The sequence below is a fragment of the Malus domestica genome, chromosome 15 (genome assembly GCF_042453785.1).
Source record: "Malus domestica chromosome 15, GDT2T_hap1".
In the NCBI taxonomy this organism is placed as follows: Eukaryota; Viridiplantae; Streptophyta; class Magnoliopsida; order Rosales; family Rosaceae; genus Malus; species Malus domestica.
The window spans coordinates 18,975,326-18,989,502 of NC_091675.1; the positions used below are offsets into that span (position 1 = coordinate 18,975,326).

Here is a 14,177-nt window from a genome sequence, read left to right on the forward strand (position 1 = left end):
TGTTTAAATATTTCCAAAAAGAAAAAAGAAAAAAGAAGGCTCCGATGGGGCAGGAGCGCATAGTTTTTTGGAGTCCAACCCCCAATCATTGGATAAAATTCATAAAAATTTTGAATAAGTTCTCACTTTTATTTTGTTGGAACTGAAAATAAGCTCTCACTTTGAGACATGAAATTCAGATTAATTTTGAAATGCCATAGGGTCATAGGGTCAATAGGGTCATAGGGCCATAGGCCGACGCCCACATGCGATTGCCAACCCAGGTGACCGTTGTTATAGGGGCATTACCTAGAAAGTCATCTCAATCCGTATGATCCAACGGTCAGACTGCACTAGCCGTTCTATTTGAAAAATAGGGTATCCTATTGGGACAAATACCCACTGATTTCTGTCCTTTATAAGTAGCTCTGTCTTTATCTCTAGATTCTCTACTACAACTCACTGTATTTTGCAGAGATTTCAATCCCCCCCCCCCTCTCTCTCTCTGTTCTCTTTCTCTCTCTAGAGGCTCTCTTGGAGGGAGGAAATTTAGCCTCTTTGCTAAATTGGGTTTGATTTGATTGATTGATTGATTGTTCCTTAAGGAATCATACACTTCAAAGAATGGCTGTTTCTAATGAGAACCGTTCTAGTCTGATCAGACCCACAAATATGCGAGGTGAATGAATCACTGAAATGGGGTTATTGTTTTTGCAATCTGGGCATTTAGATTTTGAGATTTTGAGAGTGAGAATTTTCCAAAGATTCTGACTTTTTTCGGTTTTCGACTAACATAAAGGAGGACTATGTGCCGGAAAGCGTGGACAGCAGCAGATTAGGCAGACCAGGAGGGCTTTTGGAGTCATTAATCAGAGTTTGTTAGGAGCTCCAGCATACCCTTGTGTTGTTAACAAGAGACCCTTTTCGCAGTAATTTTCGTAAATTTTGGCATTTTGCAATTTTCATCTTTCACAGGCATGATTTCTTGAATTTATTTTTCGTTTACTAATGCTTTTTGTGTGTTTATGTTCTAATCTCAGAACACATGAAGTTTATGAGAAGAAACAGGCAGATCCAGCGCACAGACCAATCACAAGGTTTGAATGTGATCCTTCTAATGTTTTAAAATTTTACTTGAATTGTTGGGTTATGAAATTTGATATTGATTTACATTTTTTACAGGAAGTCTGCTGCACAAATTAGCACTCAGCAATCTTGTTTCAAGGTACCGCTATCCGCCCCCAGGATTGATTTCTTAGTTTTCTTATCTGTTTTACCTTATTTGATAGATTGGGTTGGTGTAATTTATATCTGCAGGAAGTTAAGATCTTCAAGGTGCCAAACACAACAGCTACAGCCACCAACTCAACTGGTTTTGGAGATTGCACTAGTATATTCGTAGATGACGAATTCAAGTCCCCTGAAGAGCAAGCAGAAGCAATGCCGGAGGATGCAGAGCCCATGTTTTTAGAACAAGCAGAACCAGTGCCGGAGGAAGCAAACGATGCGGTATATCTTTCTTTCTTTCTTTCTGTAAAACATGTCGAGTTTTTTAATTGTTTTTTAGAAAAACCCAATTTGCTGATTTGTTTAAAATTTGATCTTACAGGAGGAGGTTGAAATGGTGGACATTGTGGAAGAGCCGATTGTGGACATTGATGGCAGCGATTTGAAGAATCCGCTTGCAGTTGTAGACTATGTTGAGGATCTCTATGCTTACTACAGGAGAATGGAGGTAAAAATTGCTCACTGTTTTATTACTGAACCATTTAGATTTAGGCTTAACAAATTCATTTTCAAATTATCCTTGATATGAAATTCTACAAATTACTCTAGATCCTTAACAAATTACTCGAGAAACATAACTTGAATTATTCGCGAGAAGGCACGCTGAAGAACTTTTTCAAGCGCTCGAAGAACTTGCTATGTGCCTGTACTAATTTAGAGTTGCATATCTGGAAGTACAAGTAAATCTCTAGTTGATTTCTTTCTAAGGTCATAACGGAATAGCAATATCTGCATATGGGAAGCATTTATGTCAGGTCTTTGAATTTTTCATGTCAGAATAATCTGGCATTGCATTTTAATCGACATCAAAACATTTTCTGTAAAATGTTCGTACATTTTTGTCACGGAGGAATTTGATTTGCTTCCTATTTCAGCAAAAAACCATTAATGAAGTTTCCTTTTTCGACGAAAAACAAAAGTAAGAAAAACATCCATTTCATCCCAACTGTGGTAACTAACTTAACCAACACTCATATTTGCAGGGTTTTAGCTGTGTCCTACCTGACTATATGGAGCAACATTGTGACATCAATGAGAAGATGAGGGCTATACTAATTGACTGGCTTATTGAGGTTTACTTTTCTTTCCTAATCGATCAATTTACGAAAATGGCAAATGGTTTCTCTTGCATTAATCAACCTTATTAACGAATGACTAATCTGGTTATCCGAATGAACAGGTGCAGGACAAGTTTGAGCTGTTGAAGGAGACATTGTTTCTTACTGTGAATCTCATCGATAGATTTTTATCCCGGCATACGGTTGTAAGAAAGAAACTTCAGTTGGTTGGTCTGGTTGCCATGCTTTTAGCATGCAAGTATGAGGAAGTTTCTGCTCCTATCGTCGGGGATTTGATTCTCATATCGGATAAGGCTTACACAAGGCAGGAAGTCCTGGAAATGGTAATTCGTTGTTCTTTCTTTGGTCGAATATCCTCAACGGTTTCGCATACTATGGAAATAAAGTTACTTCTTGAAGCGCTAGTTCTAATCTTTCTTCCCTTTGTGCAGGAGAACTTGATGCTCAACACATTGCAGTTTAACATGTCAGTAGCAACGCCGTATGTTTTCATGAGTAGATTCCTCAAGGCTGCTCAATCCGACAAGAAGGTCAGTAGTGGTTCATCGAAGATCAATTTAGTTTTCTCGCACCAACGAGATTCTGATTCCTTTTTCTTTAATGTCCTCAAAACAGACTGAACTGCTATCGTTCTTCTTGATCGAGCTTTCTCTTGTGGAGTACCAAATGCTGAAGTTTCCACCATCTTTGTTAGCTGCTGCTGCAGTCTACACTGCTCAGTGCACTCATTTCGGGTTCAAGCAGTGGAGCAGAACCTGCGAGTGGCACGCAAACTACTCAGAAGAACAGCTCTTGTGAGTTCTTTTTGGTTTTTCCCATCTATAAAACAATAACTAAATCATCATTACTTGAAACTTTACTAATAACTCTTGAATTACTTGGTAACAGAGAGTGCTCAAGTTTGATGGTGGGATTCCACCAGAAGGCGTCGACGGGGAGACTGACAGGGGTGCACAGGAAGTACAGTACTTCCAAGTTTGGCCACATTGCAACTTCAGAACCAGCAAAGTTTCTGCTGCAGACTAAACAACTATAGCAGGCCCATATACACACACTAACAAACATTACATATGATGACTTTGTTAATTGAGGGTTAATTGGGTAATTTGAGAAGAAGAAGAAGAAGAAGATATTTGCACATAATTATTCAGCAACAGTGGTTGCACCTGGGAAAATTGGGTTACTTCAGATTTCTAGGGTTTGCAGCCTCAAATTGTTTGCCTGAGAAAGCAGCCATGGTTTTCTTGGAGCATGGTTTATGTTTGTGCTTTTTAAGCAATGATAAATGCCATTTTTTTCGGTAGAAAACAATTGCTGCCACTTCTCAAAAGTCATCATGAACTTTGTACTAGTAAAAAAATAAAAAATAAAAAAAAGCATATAATGACAGTTTTGTATAATGACTGGTTTGAAGCGCTAGTTAGTAGTTACAGTTCCGTTTCTATATAATATAGAGCAAAATACCAATTTTGCTTTTAATTATCACAAACACTTCTACATAACCTAAACCTACCTTAACCTGTGAGCCGCCGCAACTTATATTATTCAGGCTTGGAGTGCAAGTCTAGTACTTGCAAACGACGTCGTATGACTTAAACGACGTCCTGCTGCTCGTTTCCAAGTTTTTCAACATTTTCTTCACCAACCCCACTGATTTGGGCAGTATCAACTTCTTCCCTGTTTCGAATATTCAATTTTACAAATTTTTCCTAATTTTTAAATTAGATAAATACCCCCAACAAGTTTCAGATCTTTGCCGCCACCAAACCCTCTCCCTCTCTCTCTCTCTCTCTCTCTCTCTCTAGCTTTCTCTGAAGCGGCAACACCGCCACCATGGCAATGGCAACCACACCTCACTCCCTCCTCCTCCAAAACCCAAATACCAATTTTCTCAAAAACCCCAAAACGCCCTTCGCCACCATCCCCATGACCGCCACCCGCCTCACCACCACCTCCACCACCCTAAACCCCGCCAAACCCATCTCCGTCAAATGCTCAGCCACCACCACCCACATCCAAGATCGATCGCCTGCCCAGTCCGAATCCCAAGATCGGGTCTTCAACTTTGCTGCGGGACCCGCCGTTCTTCCCGAACACGTCCTCCGGAAGGCCCAATCGGAGCTCTACAACTGGCGCGGATCTGGGATGAGCGTCATGGAAATGAGTCACAGAGGCAAAGAGTTCCTCTCCATAATCCAGAAGGCCGAGTCCGACCTCCGAACCCTCCTGAACATCCCGGACGAATACTCCGTCCTCTTCCTCCAGGGCGGCGCCACCACCCAGTTCGCCGCCATCCCTCTCAATCTCTGCAAACCCGACGACAAAGTCGATTACTTGGTAACCGGGTCGTGGGGCGATAAGGCTGTCAAGGAGGCGCAGAAGTATTCGAACCCAAAAGTGATCTGGTCTGGGAAATCCGAAAAGTACACAAAGATTCCAGCTTTCGAAGAATTGGAGCAGAGCGCGGACGCCAAGTATTTGCATATATGCGCTAATGAAACAATCCATGGCGTCGAGTTCAAAACCTACCCGAATCCCAAAAACGGCCTTCTGATCGCCGATATGTCCTCCAATTTCTGCTCCAAGCCGGTGGACGTTTCCACATTTGGAATCATCTACGCGGGGGCGCAGAAGAATGTGGGGCCATCTGGGGTAACCATTGTGATCATCAGGAAGGATCTGATCGGAAATGCTCAGCCGGTCACGCCGGTGATGCTGGACTACAAGATCCACGACGAGAACAAGTCGTTGTACAACACGCCGCCGTGCTACGGCATTTACATGTGCGGATTGGTGTTCGAGGATTTGCTGGAGCAGGGCGGGTTGGTGGAGATTGAGAAGAAGAACAAGAGGAAGGCTGACATTCTGTACAATGCCATTGATGAGAGCAAGGGGTTTTACCGGTGCCCGGTGGAGAAGTCGGTGCGGTCGCTGATGAACGTGCCGTTTACGCTGGAGAAGGCGGAGTTGGAGGCGGAGTTCGTGAAGGAGGCGGCGAAGGAGAAGATGGTGCAGCTGAAGGGGCATAGGTCGGTGGGAGGGATGAGAGCTTCGATTTACAATGCAATGCCTTTGGCTGGGGTGGAGAAGTTGGTTGCTTTCATGAAGGAGTTCCAGGCAAAGCATGCATGAAACATTGATTTTACCCTGTTTTGAAACATTAATTTCTACTAGATTTGTTAGGATCTTTGTTTTGTTTTTGTTTGCTGTGTTTTTGTTTTTTTTGTCCCGAAGTGTTTGTTGTTTGATGTTTATGAAGTTGAAGTCAGTTTCCGATGTTTAAATTTTGTTGTCATAAGCTCAGAGTAATGAATAATACAATCCTTCAGTGAGTAAAGTTTGTTAATTGTTTTTACAGTTCGAGCGATGTTCTAAATTAATCTAATATTCGTTACGAGGAAATTGGTTTGAATTTAGAAGAGGAGGAAACACATTTTAGACGAGAGTGTTTGGTAGTCTTTCCCTTTGTAACCAGTCTTTGTTTTTTTCTTCTTCTCACGTAGCTTTTAATCTCAGCGACACTGTTCATTTTTTATATTTCTATTTGAAGAAAAAATCCAACTGGGAAAATTGCAAAAATCTTTGGGCAAGATATACACAGCAAAGCACTGCACATGGCTGATTTAATGTCCTATCGGTACTCTTCTGGTGGATGAAAAAAAATACTACGAGACCCAAATCATTGAGCATAGACGAAAGTCGGCCTTAGCGATCTGATCAGATACCGTTCTCGTCTACTAAAAATATTAACTATTGCAAGGGACTAATAGCTTAAGAGAAATTATTTTCACATTCTCTTTTTCTACTCATAAACACCTTCCTTGTTTGTAACCGTGAGACCAATGACCGATTACCAATTATGTAATAGCGTGCATTCATACACGAATGACCGGATCACGGGATAGAGACTGCATATTTATTGTGGACAATGGGCCATCCTCACCCACCTGCCGAACCAGAAGATGGCGAAATGGACGGTCACAACTCACAAATTGATCCACAACCATGGAAACAAAAACAAAGAACTACTCACTTGGCTGCCAAAAAAAATCAACGACATGCAATAGCAATGTACAAGAGCGCGAACAGAGTAAAAAGAAACCAGCTGAATGCTGATGCTACTATCCCACTAGTGTACATCACTCGTACCATCAGATGGTGCTTAAAACCGCAACTTTCCAATATAATCTCCAAAATCATGATTTTGCTTCTGTAACACTCTACAACAAATCAATGGAGAAGAGGGGCTTCCTTCCGGATAGAATAACCAAGCATGGCCAAAAACCGTTCACCCTCTCTCTCGCTATCTCGCTCTCTTCATGCTGTATATGGTTGTGTCGTACTTTACATTTAATGTTCAATGTTACAAAAGAATACAAGATGTACTATGGCCGCACCTCCACCACCTCTGAATCTGGAGGTAAGCAGTTAGCTGTCACAGCATCCGTGCAAAGAAGTCTCTACAGTCTTCATCTCTACGGCTATGAAAATGAGAATCTTGAGAAAAGAGAGACACCTGATCCCGAAGTATCACTAGCCGGGCTAGGAGGAACATCTGCCGATTGGCGATAGGCTTGTTGACACTTCTGCAACTACATTCGTACATAAAATGCATTAAATTAGAATGCAACTGATAATCTAGTAAAATGATAAAGGAGCCCTAATAATGGCATAAACAACTAACTATACGGCATCAAGTAGGAGATAAGATTTTACCTCGTCCGGACTAAATTGAAGCAGCATAGCAACTACAGGTAATAGAGCCTCCACTTCACCTGTTCGAATAATAACAACATTCAGACTTTCCAACACCACTTGTATGTTCGCGTCTCACTAGATGATTTTTGAATGTAGCAAAAACCAAATTACATCACAAAAAACATGTACTTCGGTTGCTACGTGAGCCTTTCATAAAAATACCTGTTTCAAGAAGCTTTAAGATCACATTTTTCAGGTAGGTCATATCTACTCCTTCCCTCTTCTGCGATCTTTCCATGTTCCGCAACTCATCCTTCAACATGGATTCCTACATATGTCATGACATTCATCAGATCAATATATATTAAGAAAAGCAAACAAATATTTTCGGTGACACCAGCATTTTCCTTTTGGATATGCTCAATTCATGATAAATCTACTGACTGCCCGCATTCTATAAATTTACTAAAATTACAAAAACAGTTCCCAAACAACTGAAATCAATCAAACCAAATGAATAGGGGCAAAAATCTGCAAAAACCAGGCTTCTCAGTACCTGTTGGCTGTGCAGACGATTCTCACGCTCCAGCTCCTCAATTTCCTCCTGAGTTGAAAAAATAAACATATATCAGAACTACACTACAGAGAAGTAGCAATCAAGATGGGCGATTACACACTTGAAGCGCTAAAATGTGCCGTTGTGACTGTGCTAGCTCTTCCTCTCGTTGGGCTTGCTGCCTTGCCAAAATCTGAAATTCATAGTACACCACACATGATCATTTGAATGCACAGCATGAAAAGGAGATTAACAGCTTACTTGTCTTCAATAGTAATAACTCATATACCATCAAGTTCATTACAACAAAAAATGAATCACATGGACAGTCTAATTTGATGCTAATAAGGTTCAATGAAATATCCAAGTTCTCCCTTCAGAATGTCCCAAAAATTTTCGTGGGAAAAATAATCAGAGTATATAATTACCAGAATCTGTTGTTCTGCAGCAGCGGTGCTTATACTTGCGGCGTCCTGTTTATGCATGCCTGATAACACAAACGTCAAAAAGTGATTGATGCTTTAAACTCCACTAGGAACCCTCATAAGGTTAGAACGCCATAATTCAAGTAATACACAACTCTTCATCTAATTGGAACAAATTAAAAGAAATTATACTCCAGACCCACCTACCTGTGTTATAGTTATCATTGCGATCAGCCTGAGGTCATATCGAAATAACATCATCAGAACAGTGAAGTGTAAAGATAAACTTTGAATGTCAGTCAAGAAAAAGGAACCTACTCGTGATCTTGACTCCAATGATTGATGAAGATTTTTATTATCATCTACAAGTCTAGAAATTTCACTGTCCTTTTCCTCGATCATTCTATCAGCAAGATCACGAAATGAACTGTGCTCCTCCTACAAATGATGAACACAATTAAGATAAAACAAATACTGACATTGTATCAGGAAAAATATATGAAAATTTGACGCAACTTACCTTCAGCTTTTTATACCGTAATTTGAGCTCTTCCAATTCTTTTTTGATATCTTCTCCAGAGGATGATTCATTTTGAGCTCTCAATGTGTCACATCTTACTGGAAAAAATGACTTCCCCATGAATAACTGCTCTCAAACTTGGAACAATACGTATTTCCCAGACCAAGGAATAGGATAAACATAGAAAGGAAAATAAAACATAATAGATATATGTAAGTAGATTGGCGTGGAGATATTACCCCGCCATGTTTCTTCCAAACTATTAAGGTTCACTTCCCATGCTTCTTTCGCTGATCGGTAATGGGCGTTAGCAGATTCAAGCTTTGATTCTAAGCTCTTGATCTGCTGCATGGCATTGTAAAGAGCAGCATCTCTGTAACAAGTAAGGAACTGAAAGATCAAGATCATTGCTTAACACTTCGCAGAAGTTTATTACCTAACTCTGTGCACAATCAAACAATCCTCCATGAAAAGTGGAAGGCTTTAAAGCAACAAACGAGGTTCAAAGTTCAAACTACATGGGAAGCAACAGCCACCATGATTAAAATAATTCTGGTCATGAAAATGGTGAAAAATTGGCTACAAGTTTAAAACACCGAAATGTTGAAATTGGTCACAACAGAGCACACAGTGCTTTATTTATTTACTTTATAATTATATTGCCTTTTTCATTGGTCTTATTAGGAAACTTTGAAAACAATCCCAAATTTGGCAAGCTCACTGTAGCAGATTATAACTTTACCTTTCTGCTATTTCTTTATCATGATTCTTCAAAGCTTCCTTAAGATCTTGTAGGGCCTTATTCCTTTCAGCACTCACAAACGATACTTCTTTTTCAGCTTCCTACAGAAAAAAAAAATGTAATTAACAATTCTCAGATGAGTGTGTCAGATCACAATTTTTCTTCATGCTACAAAAATAAAGATTAATTGCAAGCACACACTTTCAGTGCTTCCTCAAGAGCTTTGACTTGTTCTGAGTCTTTAGCTCCAGCTAGTTCTGCATCCTTCTTTTGAAGAAGCGCATGAGCACGGCTTTTGTAAGAAGAAAACTCACGTTCAAGGTGGTTGATCTGCAAGAAATAAAAGGTCAAACATATGATGATAGAAGACAGATTATTTAAATGTAAGCAACTTCATTGCCAACAACATATTACAGCCAAATTTGCAGTAGATGTTGGAAAGGAATGCATGAGCATTCAAGTAACTGCTGTTAGCTCTAAACCAAATGTGTCCCCAAACAATCAATGGTTATACCACTCTTGTAATTAAGTGTTATGTACTAAAACTGTTATTATTACCAACAATATATTCACTAAGTTTAACACCGGTGAAAATAAAGGGAGACGGGGAAAGATAAAAACTTAGAATCGCTGCACACTTCCACAGTCATCAAATGTTAAGGGAAGAGGGGTGGATTCCAAAAGAGTAAAATCAAACCTCTTCCTTGAGGGCCGCAAGTTTAGCATCCCTGGCATCAAGCTTTCGTGTTTGTGCAGACACCTCTGATTCCAGCTGGCCTGCCCAATAAGAAAAGTATGTGACACTGATACACACACACACACACACACAGAGATAGCTTATCTAAAAAGATGAAATTCAGCAAGGAATAGAGATATACTTCTCATTTTGGCTACTTCAATATCAGCACATATTCGGTTGCTCTCAGAAATTTCTAGCTTCGTTTTCAGTGCTTGGGTGGCAGCTTCCCAGCTCTCCTTTTCTTTCTCCTGATATAATAATAAAAATTCAGAACATAAAAAATTAGAAGCAGCATATCCCAAAAGTCAGAACCTATAAAGTAACCAAAGGCAAGGCCGATGGTCAACAAAATCAAATAAGGAACACATCATGGTCTGCCAATAAGATATTTTTTTTCTCACAAAAAAGGAAACAAAATTCTTATCCTGGCAGCCATAATGCAACAACCCATCTGCATAAGTTTTTACTTCTCCTATAAGTTCGAGTTGTACATGTTCTTGTTTCAGGTGAGCAAACTCTCCTCTAACAGTTTCCAACGTGGCTCTAAGCCTTGCTGCTTCACCCGTCGACGCTGCTTCCATTTCTGCAATCTTAGATTCTTTCTCAGCAACTAGCATCTGGAAAATTACATTAGCTAATTAGTCTGATCCCTTAACAAATTACAGAAACATTCAGTCAAACTATGCAATGAAGTAAAACTATTATCCCAAATTGAAGCAAAGATAAAGGATACAGCAGCCAGTAATCCACTTCTACTTTATAGTTTCTGATGGCTAACTTTCCAGCTCCTTGTATAGTAAGTGGGCTTTTAAACCCTTCGATTATAATGATAATAATTATGGGCTGCAATTGAAAGGAGTGGAAGACTCGAGCTTGATTTACCACGTTAATTGTTATTTATTTTAGCCACAATCTAAGGTTCAGCATGCTAGTCTGTTCCTAGAAGACTTATGAACAAGAAATAGTTTCCAAAAAAATAAAAAATTCACCCCTATCTATATAAGTTGTCAAAGATGGAGTGAACATTATGATTAAAGCTCTTACCTGCAGTGAACAAATAGTTTCAGTTGCTTTATTTCTATCAGATGAAGCTTCAGCAAGCTGGGCTTCGTAACTCTCCAAATTCTGAAGAAAACAGAGACAAAGGGTATTAAAACACAATTTATTGGTGAACGTAATGACAGGGACTATATTATAAACAAAGAGGGCTGCTAATTAGGCATACAAATGCAAATACACCTTTTGATGTTTAGCAGAGAGTTCAGCTAATGAAGCTTGCCTTTTTTCTTCAGCAGCCTGCAGCATCCCTCGCATGTCTTCCAACATCTGAGATAAACACAAGACAGCAATAAAATATATATTTTTCGGTTTATTTTTTTAAAGTAATCTTACGCAAATGAATAATCCAGATTGAATTTGTAATAACAACCTAGAAGCATTACAAAATAATCAAATAGAACAGCCTGATATATGTTTGAATAAGCATTTGTAGTTGTCAAATAAACTGAAGTTCTAAACCTTGGAGATATTCAGTGCATTGACAGTTGGGTATCACATGGATGTTACCCTAAGGCCTAAGCACATACACAAACATCCACAGACGGAAAACAAACAGATAGTAGGTTATATCTGAATAGGTACACAAGAGGATGAGTAGACTTCTTCGATCGATCAACCGAAAAGTTTTGAAGGCAGAAACTGAAAATCCCATAAGGATAAGCACAAACATTCATACCTGCTCCTTATCGGAAACTGTTTGTTGCAATGCGTCAAGAGCAATCTCCTTTGGTTGCAACTGGTTCCGCAATTCCTCAAGGTTGTCTCGTAGTCTGATTGTCAGCAGCATAATTACAGTCAAGATAATAAACGGTAAAAAAAGAAACAGTTATGATTTTCTCAAAAATACACATATTGGTCACAGTAGGAAGTTAACTGGAGATTTACTTGTTGTTTGCGCTTCTTAGCTGTTGCCTCTCTGCATCAATTGCTTTCAATGCGTCATTCGCTTGTTGCCTGGTCCTGTCCAGCTCTTGCTGCAACGCCGTCTGCTGAGACAAGGCACGCTCAGCCGCTTCATTTACTACACGAAATCGTTCCTCGAGGTCATCTTTTTCCTGAGAAAAAAAAAATAGCTTAATTCAAACGACAGTTACACAACAAGAAAAGTTCGATCAAAATAATCGAGATAATTTACCTTTTGAACATCTTGAATGCGCTGCTTAGCACGTTTGTGAAGCCTGGTGAATTTCGAGTCGAGATCGGAGTACTTCTCTTCCCGCTCTTTTATTTCTTGATCGAACTTCTGTTGAGCTGCACAAAAATAAGAGCAAACAATTCTACGTATTCAGACTCCGAAGATTATGAATTTCGCAATTAGCAAAAGCTTCCAACATAATCAAAGAAATGTAGAAATGTAGAGACACAATCTGACCTTCAGTGAGCTTTACAGAGAGCTCTTGAGCTCTGGAATCTGCTTCCGAGTGCGATTCCTGAAGATGCTTCAGAGCCACTTCCGCCGCAGCTCGCGTTTGCTTCTCTTCCAGAAGCTCCACATTCAACGATTCAATCGTTTGACGCAGCTGCTTCACCTCCTCCGATTCGCCGCCTTCCTTCTCGCTCGGCTCCGGCGATTGAGAATCCCGAAATCCTTCGAACTGAGACTTCAGGATTTCGTTCTGCAATTTGAGCTCCATGACCGTCTGGACGAGCTGATCGTGAGTGTCGGCCGAGTCCGGGCCGCCATTCTCCTGCACGAGACCTCCATTGCTGTCGCTTCCGCGCTTCATCGGTTTCGAATCCGAATTCGAATTCTCTTCCATTTGGCCGTCGACCTCCGTCGTCGACATTGTTAAACGCTCCGTTTCAATCTGTGAGAGACAAGCGTTTCAGATCCCAACCGAAACAAACAGCGAAGCAATTCAGCGAAATCGGCGGTGCTTATATCCGAAGCGGTTACTATACGGACCGTTTTGGTGGTCGGAGAATTGGAGATCTCTCGGCGCAGGGCGGAGAGCGGAACTGGAGATCGCCGGTGTTGCTCGGCTGGGGGTGTCTGACGCTAGCCAAGCGAAGCACTCAGAGTCGCAAACAGACACAGCGCGGGACTGATAATGGTGCCGTTTTTGGACCGATTTGCGTTTTTGGACGGATTTGCATCCGCCATAGCCTAAACACTCAGTCAGTGGACCGGGATGACGTGGCCGATGTCATCCTCTTTCAGTTATTTTAAAATTGGTGCCAATTGCATAAAACACTTTAAGCGTTTTTTTCAGAAGTTACTTACATTTTTACTAAAAATTAATTCTAAAAACATTTTCAATAAAATCACTTTTAATCATTTTAAAAATGTATCTAAACGAGCTCGTAATAATTTAAGTTGGTAAGGATGAAAAGATAGCCCAAATCATTTTTGGACCCAAAATTTGGGTGGAAATCGTAACTGAATTTTAATTGGATGTTTTCACTTTTCATATCAATCAAAAGCCCAAAGCTCCCAAATTTACAGGCCCAAAGACCCAATTTTTTTTTTTGTTTGTTTATGTTCTAAACGTAGCCAGTTTCACATGTGGTGATGCAAAATAAAAATATAAGTTCTCTCCATGTGAGAGATTTTCTCTCATTTTGAAAGCTTTTCTCACCGATGCGTGACTGTCCTCCGCTTCGTTCTTCTCGCAGTCGCCGACTAAGGTCAGCGACAGTCCTTTTCTTTCTCTTTTTCCATAGTCGGTGGCAGTCCTTTCTCTTTTTTCCTTTTCTTTCCTTCTCCTTCATCTTCCGTTTTCCCCTGCCTAGTGGCCTGTTTGCCACTTAACCCCTCGTGCATCTATTTCTCTCCACCTTTTCCCCCTATTTCCCCCCTCACATTCCCCAATCCGGATCGGCTCCATCCTTCTTCTACTCCACAATCCGGATCAGCTCCCACTTTTTTTCAACGCTATTTATCGTGCTTCTTCCGAGGTGAGTAAAGCTTTGGCTCATGTGTTTACACCACCTCCTTCCTTCGGTTTGCCTTTGTTGGCATTGTTGCTAGTGGGTTTTTTCCCACTTGCTTCAATGAATAGAGCTTGAAACTCTTCAATGAATAGGACTTGAAAACTTAATCAGTCAGGGAATTGCAAGAGCAGTGGCCAAGTTCTTATATAGTATTCTTAA

At 40.3% G+C, this 14,177-nt stretch overlaps 3 protein-coding genes across 4 annotated transcripts; 2 read left to right on the forward strand and 1 right to left on the reverse strand.

Moving 5' to 3' along the window:
- Positions 1-422: 422 nt before the first annotated feature.
- Positions 423-5,682, forward strand: LOC103401008 (G2/mitotic-specific cyclin-2-like). Of its 2 annotated transcripts, XM_008339710.4 has the most exons (11): positions 423-658; positions 779-908; positions 1,020-1,076; positions 1,162-1,204; positions 1,297-1,488; positions 1,589-1,714; positions 2,250-2,339; positions 2,447-2,668; positions 2,777-2,875; positions 2,961-3,139; positions 3,234-5,682. In XM_008339710.4, exons 1-11 carry the CDS (start codon positions 604-606, stop codon positions 3,379-3,381), a joined length of 1,341 nt encoding a protein of 446 aa, XP_008337932.3. In that variant the 5' UTR covers positions 423-603; the 3' UTR covers positions 3,382-5,682. The 2 variants fall into 2 exon arrangements, with proteins under 2 accessions (XP_008337932.3, XP_028950104.2); XM_029094271.2 differs by having other exon boundaries at positions 430-658; positions 2,447-2,875.
- Positions 3,775-5,682, forward strand: LOC103401006 (phosphoserine aminotransferase 1, chloroplastic-like). Its single transcript, XM_008339709.4, has one exon. It carries the CDS (start codon positions 4,179-4,181, stop codon positions 5,475-5,477), a length of 1,299 nt encoding a protein of 432 aa, XP_008337931.3. The 5' UTR covers positions 3,775-4,178; the 3' UTR covers positions 5,478-5,682.
- Positions 5,683-6,491: 809 nt separating this feature from the next.
- On the reverse strand, positions 6,492-13,247 carry LOC103401005 (protein GRIP). The gene is made up of 21 exons (XM_008339708.4): positions 12,457-13,247; positions 12,220-12,335; positions 11,970-12,139; positions 11,761-11,854; positions 11,265-11,351; positions 11,070-11,150; positions 10,517-10,642; positions 10,165-10,273; positions 9,984-10,063; positions 9,488-9,616; positions 9,287-9,387; positions 8,784-8,917; positions 8,545-8,642; positions 8,343-8,462; positions 8,232-8,259; positions 8,028-8,086; positions 7,721-7,792; positions 7,600-7,647; positions 7,266-7,371; positions 7,062-7,120; positions 6,492-6,937 (listed from the first exon to the last, which is right to left on the reverse strand). The coding sequence occupies exons 1-21, from the start codon at positions 12,869-12,871 to the stop codon at positions 6,827-6,829; spliced, it is 2,343 nt and encodes a 780-aa protein (XP_008337930.3). The 5' UTR covers positions 12,872-13,247; the 3' UTR covers positions 6,492-6,826.
- Between the last annotated feature and the right edge of the window lie 930 nt (positions 13,248-14,177).

Bases quoted from the DNA above. Each gene is read 5' to 3' on its own strand.
- LOC103401008 (XM_029094271.2), top strand. From the start codon at position 604: ATGGCTGTTTCTAATGAGAACCGTTCTAGTCTGATCAGACCCACAAAT. The intron at 659-778 runs GTGAATGAATCA...ACTAACATAAAG, and splicing joins CAGACCCACAAATATGCGAG to GAGGACTATGTGCCGGAAAG. The intron at 1,715-2,249 runs GTAAAAATTGCT...TCATATTTGCAG, and splicing joins CTTACTACAGGAGAATGGAG to GGTTTTAGCTGTGTCCTACC.
- LOC103401006 (XM_008339709.4), top strand. From the start codon at position 4,179: ATGGCAATGGCAACCACACCTCACTCCCTCCTCCTCCAAAACCCAAAT.
- LOC103401005 (XM_008339708.4), bottom strand. From the start codon at position 12,871: ATGTCGACGACGGAGGTCGACGGCCAAATGGAAGAGAATTCGAATTCG. The intron at 12,140-12,219 runs GTAAATTATCTC...TTTTTTTCTCAG, and splicing joins GCATTCAAGATGTTCAAAAG to GAAAAAGATGACCTCGAGGA. The intron at 11,151-11,264 runs GTGTATTTGCAT...TGTTTTCTTCAG, and splicing joins TCTCTGCTAAACATCAAAAG to AATTTGGAGAGTTACGAAGC.